The sequence below is a fragment of the Globicephala melas genome, chromosome 19, assembly GCF_963455315.2.
Source record: "Globicephala melas chromosome 19, mGloMel1.2, whole genome shotgun sequence".
Lineage (NCBI taxonomy): Eukaryota > Metazoa > Chordata > Mammalia > Artiodactyla > Delphinidae > Globicephala > Globicephala melas.
Genome location: NC_083332.1, coordinates 6,743,654 through 6,759,074, shown reverse-complemented (window position 1 = coordinate 6,759,074; position 15,421 = coordinate 6,743,654). Strand labels below are relative to the sequence as shown.

General features: G+C 57.3%; 2 protein-coding genes across 4 annotated transcripts in view; both read right to left on the bottom strand.

The window, feature by feature from the left end:
* The window catches only part of IL4I1 (interleukin 4 induced 1), a 50,224-nt gene that overhangs the window by 12,432 nt on the left and 22,371 nt on the right, over nucleotides 1-15,421 (bottom strand). Inside the window, exons 1-6 of one of the 3 annotated variants that reach the window (XR_011376984.1) lie at nucleotides 10,885-11,135; nucleotides 4,405-4,643; nucleotides 3,606-3,718; nucleotides 2,792-2,993; nucleotides 660-728; nucleotides 181-317 (exon numbers count right to left, since the gene is read on the bottom strand). Coding sequence is in view for 2 of the 3 variants with exons in the window: in XM_070044270.1 (XP_069900371.1) it covers nucleotides 181-317; nucleotides 660-728; nucleotides 2,792-2,993; nucleotides 3,606-3,718; nucleotides 4,405-4,643; nucleotides 8,441-8,519 (839 nt within the window). In the remaining variant the exon portion in view is untranslated. Of the gene's footprint in view, nucleotides 1-180; nucleotides 318-659; nucleotides 729-2,791; nucleotides 2,994-3,605; nucleotides 3,719-4,404; nucleotides 4,644-8,440; nucleotides 8,535-10,884; nucleotides 11,136-15,421 lie in introns of those variants that run through there. The other 2 variants (XM_070044270.1, XM_060289696.1) reach the window with 2 other exon arrangements.
* Nucleotides 12,572-15,421, bottom strand: part of NUP62 (nucleoporin 62) — a 25,131-nt gene continuing 22,281 nt past the window's right edge. Inside the window, exon 2 of the mRNA XM_030849908.2 lies at nucleotides 12,572-15,292. Within this exon, the coding sequence (XP_030705768.1) occupies nucleotides 13,678-15,228 (1,551 nt within the window). The 5' untranslated portion in view covers nucleotides 15,229-15,292 and the 3' untranslated portion in view covers nucleotides 12,572-13,677. The remainder of the gene's footprint in view (nucleotides 15,293-15,421) is intronic.

Sequence of the window (15,421 nt, the reverse complement as noted above, 5' to 3'; positions counted from 1 at the left end):
GAGGAACCGGGATGCGGGGGCGAGTGTGGCGGGACCCAGCGCGCCTCTCTCCGCCCCCTGGGCCCCTGCCCCCATATCTACAGGCCGCGCCCCCCCCGCCAGCCCCGCCCACTCCGTACTCGCCCCATCGCCCCCCCCGCCCCCCCCCCCCCCCCGCGTCTGTCCAGCCCGCCGCCTCACCGGAGCCGGTCGCTGAGGCAGCTGTGAGCCCGCAGGGCCTCGGCGAAGTTGAGATAGAAGAAGCCGTCCTTGGACATCACGTCTCCCAGGAGCCGAACGGCAGGCTGGCTCAGGTTCCCCTCCCCGAGGAGGTATTCCTGGGGGATGGCGTGGCCCACCCAGGTCAGGGCCCAGGCAGGCTGCACCTGCTGGCTCCGTACCCCCTCCCACGGGGCCGCTCCCTGCGGAGCCTCTTACTTAGTTCAGTGACACAGCCGTGCTTAGTGCGGTTCCCTGGACCTCAGCGATACGGCCCCCCCCACCTTGGGACAGATGAGGGAAACCGAAGCCCCAAGAGGGGCGTGTCCAGCCCCGTCAAGCAGGGAGGAGGTGGCAGGCCCGGGGTCCCAGTTTCCTGCCTTCTGACTCCCCGCCCAAGGCCCCATGGACACCCTCCTTGTCATCGTTTCTCAGACAGCGACACCGAGGCCCTCACTCACCAGGAGCGTGTGCCTTTCAAACTTCATCATTGCCTTTCTGCAGCCCAGTGTCCTGAGATCTTCGATGGCCTGTGGAGGGACAAGCAGTGGCGCTGAGCTGTGGGGATAGGACCGGGGAGGCCCCACCTGGGGTCCAAACCGGGCTTCTCTTCCTGCTCCTGCTCACGGCCGGCCATTTACCTCTCTTGTTCAAGCTGCCAGGACGTTGCCCGTGCTCGGCCCTCAGCCTTGCCCTCCACCGCAACTATGGCACCACCCTGGGAAGTCCTCCTGAGTCATTGCTACCCCTCATTCCCCGGGCGTTCGGTCCACCGGACAATGTCACACTCATCCTGGTTGGGTGTTATTTTGTCTGCCTCTGTCCCAGCCTGTGCGCTCCATGCGCTGTGTCCTTATGGACAGTAATTATTTGTCTCAGTCAGCGCTGTGTCCTTATGGACGGTAATTATCTGTCGCCTGGATCGTTGTGGGCGCAGATGGAAGTGGAGTCTCTTCTGCCACCCACCCATCAGCCCTGACAGGGCATGACTGCTCACGGGGGTTTGTTCGCGGCGCCTCGCCTGCCCACAGCCTTCTGTGGCTCCCCAGTGCCTGGAGCCGCAGAGTTCCAGCCCTCAGCCTGCCGTTCAAGGCCCCTGCCAGCCCCTCGGTCACCATCTTTTAGGGCAGCTTCAGGTCTGCAGCACAGTGTCCAGTGCTCAGACCACCCTTGGGTCTCCCCCACCTCCACGCCCCTGCACTTGCTCACCCCCCTCATCTTTGCCGGGCACCCAACTGGTCATCATTCACCACTTTGTTCAAGCCTCATCCCCTCCCGGAAGCCTCGCTGCCCTCTGTTTTCAGCCCTCTCCTTTGTCCACCTGGCTTCTCTCTTGTGGCCAGGGAACTCCCCAAAGGAGGTGTCCCTTCACTCACTCACTCACTCATTCACTCACCCTTCCCCTCACATTTCCCTAGGCTCCTTAAACTGGGCACTGCCAGGGCACAGAAATGGCCTGGACTAAGTGCCCACCCTGGTCCACGAGAGGAGATGGACAATTAGGAGCTCCCATAGGAGGCTTAGGCTGGCTCCTCCCTGAGGGCATCAGAGAAGGCTGCCTGGAGGAGGGGACACTGGAGCTGGTTCTTGAGGGATGAAAAGGGTTCCCTGGGTGGGAAAAGGAAAAGGCCTTCCAGGCAGGGTCAGTGGCATGGGTGTGGGACGGTGGACAAGCATAGTGCAAACGAAGGAGTACAGAGCTGAAGGTGTTTGGGCCACCATGAGAGTTTGGGGTGGGCAATAAAAATTTCTTGGAGAGAAGATGGGGCTAAAGGAGTGGGAGAGACCAGACTGCTCAGGGCTTCAAACTGAGGCTGAGGTGCTAGGGAGCATAGGGGGCTGTGAGCAGGGTGGGCCAGGGTGAGGATGCAGGGAGAGGTCCAGGCCTGAGCTGGGGCTGGAGCTGGGGGGACAGAGAGGTAGGAACAGTGTGAGGCAGTTGAGGGCAGGACGGATGGAGCTGGGGCCTGACAGGGAAGGCAGGAAGCGAGGATGGCCCCTGGAGCTCTGCTTCGTGACTGGGGGTGGTGATGATGGCACTGTTGTGAGATGGGGAACCCAGGAATCCAAGTGGGTTCAGGGAAGCTGCCGCCGAGCTCAGTGGGAGCTGGAGGGTCCTGGGGGATGGCCAGGGGGAGACAGACATAGGTCTGGGTCTCAGAAGATGGACTTGGAAAACAAGCCCACAGATCATAGTTTAAACCAAAGGTGTAGAGGGACTTCCCTGGCGGTCCAGTGGTTAAGACTCTGAGCTCCCAATGCAGGGGGCATGGATTCAATCCCTAGTCGGGGAACTAAGATCCCACGTCCCACGGGCCGAATGACGCAGCCTAAAAAAACCCAAAACAAACCAACAAAAACCCCAAAGGTGTAGAAAGGTGAGGTTGTTCTGGCCAGTGTGTGAGTGAGAAGGGGATGGGAGATGGGGATCATCAGGGCTTATGGGGAAACTAAAGATGGAAGAGCCAGTGATGGGAAACCAGAAGGAATGGGAAAAGGAAAGCTAGGCCAGGAGGAGGAAAGGGCATGGGACACCACAGCGTGGAGGACAGGGGCAGGGGGACAGGGCTGCAGGGCTCGCGGACGCGCCTACCCTGTTGAGAGCCATCTGGTAGATTTCTTCGGGCGAGTGGCCCTTCTCCTTGGGATGCAGCTTGTAGCCCAGCTTCTCAGGCATCTTCTCCACCACGTAGTTCCGCAGCTTCACCTCGTGCACCTCCGTCCACGTGTTCTCGTCGTACTGGGTGAATTTGGTCAGATTGAGTCCCAGGCTCTTGCAGAGCGCATGGAGGATCCTGAGGGAGTGGGAGCCGCTGGTGAGGGTCGGGCGGGGGAGGTGAGGGCCCCTCTCCCCAGTGGGGCTTGGAGAAGGGAAGCGGGTGGGTGGGGCAGCTGGGGACGGGGCTTGGGGCTGGGCATGAGGCTGGAGCCGGGCTAGACTGGGGGTCCTCAGTGCCAGGGACAGGAATGAAAGGGGAACAAGGCTGGAAGGCTGAGGGCGGCGCACTTCAGGACTGGGTTTGGAGGGGGAGGTGGCTTTCACTGGGGATCAAGTAGGAATGGGGACAGAGCTGTGTTGGATGGGGGTGGGAGCTGGGGATGGGGAAAGGACCAGGGTCGGGGAAGATAGAGCTGGGGGTCTGGAAGGGCTGGACGCAGTGGCCTGAGCACTTCAGGGGTTCAGTGGTGGGGCTGGAGCCGGGAGGCCCGGAAGTGTCAGTCAGGAAAAGGACAGAGCTGGAGGTTGGGTCTAGGCCTGACTTTACTGGGGCGCCAGGTTTGGGGTCAGAGTTGAGGTTCGTGCTGGCACTGGAGCAGTGATTGAGTTGGGAATCTGGTTGAGACTGGGCTCAGAGGTAGGGGCTGGGGTGGCCCTGCGCCTGCCTGGCCCCCAGGTCAGGCCCCACCTGTGCGAGCTGGGCATGCGCATGGCTCCCAGCTCCCCGATCCAGCCGGTCTTCCGGTCCCGGTAGGTGAAGATTCGGCCCCCGATCCTGCTGTCTGCCTCCAGGATGGTGACCTGAGGGACGATGGGCAGCAAGCAGGTGCTTTAGCTCCTCCCACTGACTCCCCATCTCCACCCTGTCGCAGCCCACACCCCACACCCACCCAATCTTCCATCCCCACAGCAGCACGGATGGAGATGAAAGAAGGATCTTTTTTTATGGGGAGGTGGGAGGGGCTGGTGGGAGAACAGAAAGTCATAGTGAACATGTACAATGTGACAATTTCCAGACTGCAGCAGGAAGGCCGCTGGCCAGATTTCAGAGGGACTTCCCAGCTCAGGGAGTGGGGAGATTTCTTGTGTGTACTGAAGCCATTGGCCTGGCCCATACTCATTCTTGGATTTCAGTGGGAGGGACAGTGGTTAGACTTCAGGGGGCACTCCCCCTTATGCGGAGTTTCCATCTCCACCAACACAAATTCCCCCCAGGAAGTTGGAAGAGGTTTCAAGGGACTTTCCTCCAGGATGAGAGTGGGGCAGGGAAAGTCAAAGCCCTCAGCACAGACACATGTTCCCTCTGGGTTTCATGTTAGAGCAGAGGGTTCCAGGCCTCGCTCCCCTGACCACAAGGAAAGCATAGCTCCCTCTCTCCGCCTCCCATCACCCCCACCCCTCAACAGGGACATGGCCAGGTCCCTGTACCCAGGACTCCCAGCCACAGCAGGAAAGACTCAAGGTAGACAGCAAGCAGCACTTCTCACCTTGTGTCCAGCATCGCTGAGCACCTTGGCGGCCAACAACCCAGCCACGCCTGCACCAACCACAGTCACCCTCTGGGGCTTCGAGGTCCGATTGAGACCCAAGGTCAGGACTCTGAGCAGCTGCTCATAGTCGGGGTCTCGCATACATTTCTCGAAGGGGTCGCGGCTCTGGGCAGTTTGCCAGTCCAGGGAGGCCGCCAGGCTGAGGAGGATGGGGACCAGGGCGAGGAGGCGCCAGGCTGGGAGGAAGAAGGACAGGGTCAGCGGGCAGCTCAGCGGGTATGTGGGGAGAGAAAAGCGGCTTCTGCTCCCTCCGCTGCTTACTTACCCAAGGAGTCCATGTCTCTCTGGGGGAGATGTTGTCTGGGTTGGAGGGGAAGCAGGGCCACTATGACAGGAGCCTGTGTCCCCCCCAGCCTGGCCCACTGTGGGCTGCCCCGCGCCCACCTCAGCCCTCCCCACTATGGCCCTGGTCTCTCTACACGTGTGTGTCCCCTGGTCCCGGGCTAGCCGGCTCCTGGTCTCTGCTCACCTGTCTGCCCTCCTCTCCTGTCTCTCTTCTCTGTCCCGCCTTTCTCTCACCTCCTCTGGGTCTCCCTGTTTCTCCCTTATCTGCCCTGCTCAGCCCTGTCTCCCCGTCTGTTTCTGTGGGGCCCAGTCTCTCTGCAGCCTCCTCGCTACCTCGGCCTCCGCAGGCATTAGCACCTCCTCTCTCCTCTGTCCCCTCCGCCTGTCTGCCGAGTCCCCCGTCTCGGCCCTTAAACTGAGCCGAACCCCGCCCTCCCCTCCCTCTTGGGAAATGGAGCTGTGGGAAATGAAACTCCTTTCCTTGGGGGCGGGTCAGATGCTCAGAGTCTAGTTGAGGCTGGAGGGGGCGTGGCAGCGGGGGAAGGGGTTGGGAGGAAGCAAATCAGTCTGGCCTGCCCGAGCCCTTGGTCCCCCTGATCTGATCGCAGGGCCCCTGTGTCTGCCCTCTTCTCTGCCCTCTCTGCCTCTTTCATTCTCAGAGCAGGGGGAGAGGCGGCCTCTGGCCTTGGGACTGCGTGTGCCCTGCGACAGCCTCTGAGTCCTTCTCTGTGTCAGCCGTCCCTGTGCTCTGGAGGGCCCTCGCTGGCCCCCGCCACATGGCCGCTCTGAGCTCAGTGAAACGGGCACAGCAGGGGACTCACAGGCAGCAGCTCGTGGTCGGTGGCACGAGCTCTGGGCCAGCCTGCCTGGGTCCTGAGTCTGGCACCTGCCAGGGGGGACTTGGAGCAGGCCTTCCCCTCTCTTTGGCTCCAGTGTCATCTGTCAAGGTGGGGGCCGCTCCTGTGCTGGTGGGAGTAGGCAGTGAATCCAGGTCGGGGCCCTGGGAACAGCAGCCGGGTCAGTACTAGAAGCTGCTTCTTAGGAAATGCCAGCTGCTGCCGCCGCGGGGGGTGCTAGAGGGATTCAGTGAAGGCCCCCTCAACCCCAGCCCTGCACAAGGAGCCCGTCCCCCCTGCGCTGAGAACCACTGTGACGCTCGGCTCAGGCTAGGGCTTCGGCGGGGGGCACCTAGGAGAAAGCGTCGAGTGCTTCTGTCTCTCTCCCTGGCTTTGGCCATCGCCACCCACTGTCCGTGGGCCCTTTTCTCCTCAGGGGCGAGGGGCAGGCAGTGGGAACAGGGTGACCCGGCTCCAAGGAGCCCCTGCGGGGCTCATGGCTTTGGGACTTCAGCCAAGGGGACCTATGGTGGGTCCCTTGAAGGGGGTGGGCAGAGGCAATCTTGGGGATTTTTCTGGGGGTTGGAGGAGAGAGCACCAGGCGAGTGGTAAGAAGGAAAGCCAGAGGGCAGCAGGTGCTCTGCAGCAACCAGTTGGGAAAATCCAAACAGTAAATCAAAAAGGGATGTGGTTTGATGGAGGTACGGGGTTGGAGGGGGTGCATACCAGTGAGTCAGAAAACATCTGATGTGGGTGGGAAGGCGGTGGCCAAGAAGGAAACAAAATCAGTGAGCTGGACACTAAGAGAAAGCCAAGGGCGCGAGTCAGCAAAAACCAGCAGCGAGAGGGTTGCCGCTCTCTGAGGTGGCCTGTGCTCAGAGCTCTGCCCTGGGTAGAGGAGGAATCTGAGGCTCAGAGGTGGCCAGGGGCTGGGCAGGGGTGGACCCCAGGACTTGCACAGGCCTCAGAGCTGGCAGGCCTTCCCATCGCAGACCCCGCCTGCTTTATTCACAATGACGTAGAGGGTTGGCGTGCCATCGCGTCAGGACCTTACACACCTTGTGAGGGAGGGGAACCTGGCCCGCGGCGGGGAAGGCACTTGCCCGGGGTCCCACAGTGGGAAACAGCAGAGCTGGGAGTCCACCTGATCCCAGGTCCCTGCCCCCACCCCGTCCCCTTCCCAGAGGCCCCTCTGCTCTACGGCCTCATGGCAATGTCCCACACAGAGAAAGGGAGCCTCAAGAACATGGAAGCAGAAAGGGATGGAGGCAGCAGAGCCAAGGGGCTCCCAGGGCATGTCTGGGCAAGGAGTGTTGGTCGCGGAGCATCTAGGGGGGCCCTCCTGGGGTCCCTGGGTTGACCCCCTGGTCTCTCCTGCACAGGGTCTCTGTTCACAGTCCCCCCGGCTCCGGGCACACCCCCAGTTCACCCCCTGGACTCTGTGGAAGGCGTGCAGCCTTACCCCAGAGACCCCATGCAAGGAGTCAGGTGGGGAGGCGAGCAGGACTCTCGGAGGCTAAGAGGGCAAGGCCTGCTCGGCCTCCTGGATGCTGATAAAGTGACAGTGGGTCCTGCTGAGTACCGCGTGCCCAACACGCTACACGTTCTACTTCATTGACTCCAGTGACAACTCTGACAGGGTGGGTTGAGCTGTCCCCATTTTACAGTGGAGAAAACTGGGGCCCAGATCAGGCACCAGCTAAGGGGCAGAACCTGTGTTTGCTCCCAGCAGCCCGGCTCCAGGATGGCTAACACTCGGTTAGCTCAGGCTTGTGGACCGGGGATGGGGCCGGGGTAGGGGCTCTCCGTGTCGGTGCTATGCAGTTGGGACCGTTTTTGTGAGGAAGGTCCTGTGCATTGTAGGACGTTGAGTAGCATCACTGGCCTCTACCCACTAGATGCCAGTAGCACTTGCCCCTCCAGGCTTAACAGCTACAAATGTCTCTAGACATCGCCAACCATTCCCAGAGGAAGGGGAGGCAGAATCGCCCCGGCTTAGGGTTTGGTTGATGCTGGGTGGAACACCCAAGAGCGGCCAGATACGGTCCACAGTCCAGTTGGCAGGAAGAGACATGCTGGAAGGCCGTACACCAAAGGTTGTTTTGGGGTCAAGAGATTATGAGTAATTTGGGGGTTGCTTTGGTAGAAATGACTGGATCTTCCAGACTCATTCCTGATAAAATCAGAGATTGGTGTTAGGGCTGAATTTACAGTATTAGGGTATGAATTAGGGTCAAAGAGTGGTTTGGATTAGGTTAGGTTTCCTAAGCTTGTGAGTAGGAGATACAGACACACAGTGAGAACTGAGGGTGGGGGCAGATGGTGGGAAAGACCTGGGGCTTTTTCAACCCTTTCAGGTAAAAATTGTCTCTAGGGAGAAAACCCTACCTTATTTGGCTGGCTTCTAGAACCACAATGACAGTTCTAACGGGGTTAGGTCACATCCGAAGCAGCCAGAGACCTGGCCCCGCTCCCGCCCTCCCCTGGGGGCCCTCTGTGGCCCCTCAGGGCAGCTACTAGTGATGGTGGCCACAGAGATGGGCAACGGACAGGGCTAGTGCCTTATATATATTCTTTCCTCTGAGTCAGTCCAAAGACCCTGAGTGGTCAGTATGAAAACTTTCCCCGAGTCTCAGAGGAGGGCAGGGCCTACCCAGGGGATGCCAAGGGCCCCAGACAGAAGTCGGGGGTCCAGACCTGGATGGGGAGGGGTGCAGAGGGCAGAGGACAGACCTACTTGAGGCCCTGATCCCTGGCCTGACCCCTAGACAGGGGCCCCCTTCCCTCAGAGCCCCCTTGCCCCTCCTTCCCCAGTTTCCAGAACCCCAGGGCTCTGATGGGGGGGCACTCACAGCATGGCTGGCTCTGGCGGGCTCTCTCAGCGCCCATGGCCTTTCTGGTTAGCCCGGGACAGAAGTCATCGTTGGGCATATGTGAAACCGGGCTGAGTAGTGCTGGCTCTGTCCTGATTCCCTTGTTAGACCAGAGATGCCAGGGTCCTGGTGTGGGATCAGAGCAGTTGGGAGGCTGTGGAGCGCAGATGCCCCTTTCTCGAAAGTTTTTTATTACGGAAAATTTCAAACATATATAAAAACAGACTAGGATGATGAAGCCAGGTGCATTCATCGCCTCATAGCCTATCTTGTTTCATTTACACTTTCTCCGTCCCCCACTGATTATTTTACAGCAAACCCCAGACATATTATCATTTTTGTAGGTGAATACTTGAGGATGTTTCTGTAAGACAGAAGTTGGCAAACTTTTTCTATAAACATCTGAGACTTTTGGGGCCACGTGGTCTCCACCTCGCCTACTCAACTCTGTCCTCCTAGCAGTCACAGCACGTAAATGGATGGGTGTGGCTGTGTTCCAGTAAAACTTTACTTACAAAAATGGGAAGTGGGGTCACAGTTTGCCAACCTCTGCGCTAAAAGAACAGAACTTGGTGGGAGGGATAAATTGGGAGTTTGGGACTGACATATATACACTGCTATATATAAAACAGATAACTAATAAGGACCTACTGTATGGCCCAGGGAACTCAGTACTCTGTAATGACATATGTGAATAGAATCTAAAAGAGTGGATTTATGTATATGTAAAACTGATTCACTTTGCTGTATAGCACAAAATAACACAACATTGTAAATCAACTATACTCCAATAAAAATTAATTTAAAAAAGATAAGAACTTATTTGCCTTTTCAAAAATAAAACTCCAATACCATTATCATATTTAAAAATGATATTAAATCAATGCTTACACTTCCCTGATTATCTCAAAACGTGTTTTTTTTTTCTTTGGGCCACGCCATGCGGCATGCAGGATCTTAGTTCCCTGACCAGGGATCGAACCTGTGTCCCCTGCACTGGTAGCACGTAGTCTCAACCACTGGACCAACCAGAGAAGTCCCATCAAAACTTTTTTTTCTTTTAACAGTTGGTTTGAATCAACATTCACAGAGCCCACACTGCACCTGAGTGATACTGAGTATCTTTGACAGGAAGTGTCACTTTCAGTTCAGTGGATTTGGGGGTCTATGTTCTTATAACCCAGGGTGGGGTCTGATGTGGCCCCATGGCCCCAGGCTAGGCCTGAGCCTAGCAGAGCAGCACACCTGGGCTCTGCCTCGGGGAAATCTCAGCAGGTCATGGGGTTGAACCAGGATGGTGTCTGGAGGTAAGGTGTGGGTAGCGCCCAGGTGGGTCTCTGGAGTGTGAAGTGACCAGTGCCAAGGTGTGTGAGGGCTGTGGGAGAGGCCCAGGGGCGGCTCAGGACAGTTATGTCTGGCTGGGGGTTGGCTGGTGTCCACAAGCAGACCTGACTTCTGAGAGTGAGGGATTTTGTTCCTGGGAAGTTCTGCAGAGAGCTGCTGGTCTGAGGGCAGACTTTTAAAGCACCAAGGCAATTTTGAGGTCGATTGAAAACCCTGGGAGCAGTGGTGTGCTGGAGCTGGCTCACACCTATTCACGAGAGCCGACCATTTAATCTTCGGATCTCTTTTTTGGTTTTGCTTTGCGAGCCATTATTAAAATATTTACAATTAATTTTATTTACTCAAAATTCATCCCTTAATTATCTGATTACCTTTTACTATTACATATATACTCTTGAGGTGAATTAGTTGCATCTACACAGTGTGTGTCAATTTCACAAATTTGTGTTTGGTGACTTCATCTTGATGGCTTGAAATCAGCCACAGTGGGAGAATTTACACCATGGGAATGGGCATATGCTATCGGTCAGGGCTTTCCCTGACCCTGGAGGGCTGACTGCTACCAGCACACCACTGCTTGAGACTCATTTGTTTCAACTTCCCTTTGGAGATCAAGGCTGCTTGACCTCTGGAAATCTCTGGTTGTTTCAAACATCTGACTCCTTTTTTTTTTTTTTTTTTTTTTTGAGGTACGCGGGCCTCTCACTGTTGTGGCCTCTCCCGTTGCGGAGCACAGGCTCCGGACATGCAGGCTCAGTGGCCATGGCTCACCGGCCCAGCCGCTCCGTGGCATGTGGGATCTTCCCGGACTGGGGCACGAACCCGTGTCCCCTGGATCGGCAGGCGGACTCTCAACCACTGTGCCACCAGGGAAGCCCCAACATCTGACTCTTTGATCCCCACCTGTGCCAGATGAGGCAGGGGCATCATCCTGGGGAAAGGGCCGGGCCATAACGGAGGCAGTTGTTTGAGGGTGTCTTGGAGATGAAAAGCGAGCCGTAACCATAACCCCACAGTCGCCACTCTTACCCCTAAACAAGGAGAAGAAATGCCGTAACAGCTTACTGAGGGAGATTCACCTTTAAAAGCCTCTGACTGCGAATTTAGCCACCACGCTTGTCTTCATGTTAATTAATGAAGAGGAACTTAAGGAGAGACCATTTGTCTGGACTGACAAGGAAATGCATCTGTTTTCTTCCTAGAAAGGGAAACTGCAATTACAATGAAGCCAGCATCCGCAGGGTGGTACCCAGTCAGCTGCTGACCCCATTGCAATCTTGGGAACGCCCCTGGCTCCCCCAGGAAGCCACTGGAGCTATTCCCCCCATGGTGCCCAAGCACGGGAGCCCCCACTCTGGCACAGCTGTTGTGTCGAATTATTATAATCGCTTGTGTTCTTCAAAGTGGGGTGCCGAGATTCCCTGGGGTGTGGGAGGAAAATACTAGAACTTCAATTTGTTTTTATTTAAAAAAATACAACTATAAGAAAGCAATTAAGCTCCACTAATGTTTAATATGCAAAGTAACAGGTATATGCATTGGAAATGCAAGCTCAAGGAATTTTTTTTTTCTTATCGAGATTGTGTGGCCCCTGCCAGTGACCTCATGCGCAGAGAATTATCGTTCCTTTTTTTTTTTTTTTTGCGGTACGCGGGCCTCTCGCTGTTGTGGCCTCTCCCGTTGCGGAGCACAGGCTCTGGACGCGCAGGCTCAGCGGCCATGGCTCACGGGCCCAGCCACTCCCCGGCTTGTGGGATCCTCCCAGACCGGGGCACGAACCCGTGTCCCCTGCATCGGCAGGCGGACTCTCAACCACTGCGCCACCAGGGAAGCCCTGTCGTTCCATTTTTGAAACCCCAATGCTAGATCAGGATCTGGTAGGTAGTAGGTGCTCCAAAGATGGATGCTGAATGAATACATGTAGGTAAAACACTACTTCCTACTTTCTAAGGGGACTCAAGGCCTCCCTATCCCTCCTCAGCTTAGGTGAGGGAGTCAGATACGGGTCCCGGATGAAGTCACGGCTCACAGACGGCACAAAGGGCCACTGTTGCAGGGGCCGGAGGCTTCGGAGAGAAGCAACTGGGGTTGCCGAGGTCTCCCTCCTCTAGCTCGTTCCCGTCCCTCTTCCATGGCTTCTGCTGGGATGGGACAGTGGTTCTTAGAAGCCCAAGATGGCCTGAGGAAATGACTCATGATCATGACTTTGGGAAACTGGCCCATACATGTCCAGTGTCCTTGGGCCCTCCTTAGCCAAAACACGGCTTAGTGCGGCACAGGCTGAGGGAGGCTGGAGGGCAGACTTCCAACGCCCTGAACCAGGAGCAAGATCTGAGCGCTTGGCATCACTAGCGCCTACAGGGGCCAGGGTCAGAGGGAGAGCGTCAGGCCAGTATCTGGAAATCACCCGATACAAAGCTGCAGCCCAGCCTTACCTGTTGCCCACTGTTGAAGCACAACTAGAACCCTCCGGCCAGCCCCAGGTAACGGGGAGAGGAGTGCCGCTGATGACACGCCTTGGGGATGGTGACAGATGACTGGATATTTCCATGTACTGGAAGATATGACCCAGCTATAACGGGTTTCCCCCCCTGCTCCTCTCCCGCCATCAGCACCAGAGGAAGCCACGCTGTGAACACGTGTATGTGTGTGTGTACGTGTGTGCACGCCTCGGCAGTGCGTTTAGGTTTGCTTGCTTCTGAATTTCAGACAAATGGCATCCCACTTGATCTGGAACCTGCTCTTTTCCCAACCTTCTTCTAAGTTATCCACATTAACAGCAGCTTTTTTATTCCACCATAAACTTTATTTTATTTAGAAACGCAACAGACAGCCGTAGGTATTTCAGTGCAGCAGAGTGTACAGACAAATACAAAAGACACCTGGGATACAGCTGGCGGGCTTCTGCCTTCTGCACACCGTGGGTCTATCTCACTGCAGCTGACTAGGTTTGCTTTGGCTTTGGGAGGTTCAGAATCAAGTCTGTGGCCACCTCTGGCACCCTGGCCACTTAACAGGCATCCTGTGGACTAATGTTTTATGCTGGTTTCATCTCTACTGTTCACCTGTTTGACAAGTGTGACAGGAATTGTGCCGAGGACACAAGGGGAACAAGAAACAGTCCCTGCCCCCAGGGGCTCACAACCTAATGGCGAGGCAGAGAAGTAAACAGTCGGCACAATACAGTGTGACGAGTGTAACCAAAGATGTGAGCTCGCAAGCTCAGTGTGGTGTGGGGCCCGCAGGATGCAGGGCGGCCACCTGACCCAGCTTCAGGGTGGCTGAGAGGGCTTCCCGGAGGAGAAGCCTGAGACAAGGAGACAAGGACGAGGAGGTGTGTCAGCCAGGCAAGGTGAGACCTCTTTTCTCAACACCTCATTCAAGTCCCTCATCTGACCTATCTCTCCTCCTTTGAAATTCTAGGTCCCACTGTCCATTCCATTCACAAGTCACTTCTCTATACTGGTTACGCTTATACCAGGCTGCTGGCTCCTTGAGGATGGAGATTCTTCAACCGTAGTCTTTTCTCCCTGCACCTACGACTGTGTGTTGGACAGGGTGGCCACGTGGCACCCCGGCTGGGAGACAAGTGGTTCTCAGGCAGCTCAGTGCTTCTCCAGCTCTTGGAGGTGGGTGGTTGTAGTAGATGGAGAGAGTCTAGGACACACAAACACCACACCTGTGAGGCTGCTGCCTGGACCGGCGCTCTGAGAATCCTTTCTATTCGCTAAGGTGGAAAGTCTAACCACAGAACAGTTCTCTCAACAGCACGACTGTTTGAAAGAAAGAAAGAAACATGTATTTCACTGCAACCCCAAATGGGACAGTAACTGCATGTCCCCAGCCCCGCTGTGCACCCTCGGGGCAGTGGCTCAGTCGAAGGTGATGCGGAAGCTGCGCTCCTGCTCCTTGCGGCGTCCCTCGCACACCTTGGTCACCTCCTCCACCTTCCTCTGCAGCAGGGCTGAGTTCTGGTCGATCCACTGCAGCGAGTCCATGTGCGCGTTGAGGATCTTGCAGATCTGCTGCAGCGGGTCGCTGGTGTCGGCGGGGCCCCCTGACGTGTTCAGATGCTCGATGATGTCCTTGAGGTCCTGGGCCATGCGCTTCAGCTGTGCATCAATGTTCTCGGCCAGCTTGTAAGTCTTCTCTCGCTCCTCGTCGGCGTGCTGCAGGTACACCGTCCCGCTCTGCTCCTTGACCGACTCCTCCAGCGGGCTCAGCAGGTCCTCCAGCTCCTTCTGCTGAGACAGGATGAAGTCGAGCTCCTGGTCCAGCCTCTTCTGGTCCAGCTTCACCTTCTCGACCTCGCGGTGGAGGGTGGTGATCTTCTCCCCGTTCTCGATCAGCGTGCGGTCCCAGGCGTTGACCTGCGTGGCCTGCTGTAAGAAGTGCCGTTCCTGGTCCTCCAGCTCCAGGCTCCACTTGTTGATCAGACTCTCCAGCTGGGCGTAGGTCATCGCGGGGCTGGTGGACACCCCGGTGGCTGCACTGGGGCCGGCTGGGGTGGTCCCGGAGGCCGCTGTGTTGCTGGGGATCCCAGCTGGAGCCAGTGGTTTTATATTCAAGGAGAAGCCGGTGGTGGCAGTGGTGGCGGTGGTGGTCGTTGCCGTGGAGGTGGTGGAAGCTGCTCCAGGGGCCTTCAGGCTGAAGCCCAACGTCCCCACTCCGGGCGTCCCTGCCGTGGTGGCTGGGGCACAAAGGGAGAGCCCGGTGGCAGCAGACGAGGCTGGAGCGTTTGCCAGCGAGGCAAAGAGCGAGGGCCCAGCACTGGCGGTAGTGGCGGTGGGTGCGGAAGCAGCCGGCTGTGTGGCCCCTGCTCCAGTGGCCACTGGCGTGGCCGGTGTGAAGGGCAGCCCGGTGAGGGCCGTGGGCTGGGCCGAACTCCCCATGGAGCCAATGTTGAAGCCGGAGGTCCCGGTCTGGGACGTGCCTCCACCCGTGAACGAGAAGCCCCCAGGTGTGGTGGACGGAGCAGCAGACGTGGTGGTAGGACCAAACACAAAGCCGGTGGGCGCCGTGCCCTGGGCTGACGTGACGGCGCTCGAGATGGCATTGGTGAGGGTGCTGCCGCCGAGCCCAAAGCTGCTGGGCTGCGTCGTGGCTGGGGTGGCAGCTGTGCCGCTCAAGTTTAGCTTTGGGCTGTTGATCCCTAAGGAAAATCCGGTTGCTCCTGCTGTAGGAGTTGTGGTTCCAAAACTGAATCCTGGGGTCTGTGTCGCCGGAGCCTGGGTGGTGAGTGAGAACAGGCTGGTGGAAGGGGTGCTCGCGGCTGGCTGGGAGGGAGTCCCAAAATTAAACCCGCCGGTGCCAGACGTGGAGAAAGAAAACCCCGTAGCAGGCGTGGTTGTTGCTGTCTTTGCAGCGCCAAAGGTGAACCCGCCTGTGGGGGCCCCAGTGCCTCCAAAATTAAACCCGCTCATGGCTCCAGACTCTGGTGGCAGCAGCTACTCCGGCTCCCAAAGCAAATCCACCGGTGTCTGCAACCTTGGAAAGATTTTTCAAAGCAGAGGAAGTGACATGATCAGATGACAGTTTTGGAAAGGCAGCCTCAGCGGTATGACGGATCCGTCTGCAGGGTGGCAGGACTCGATAGTTCTGATTAAGCAGCCACCC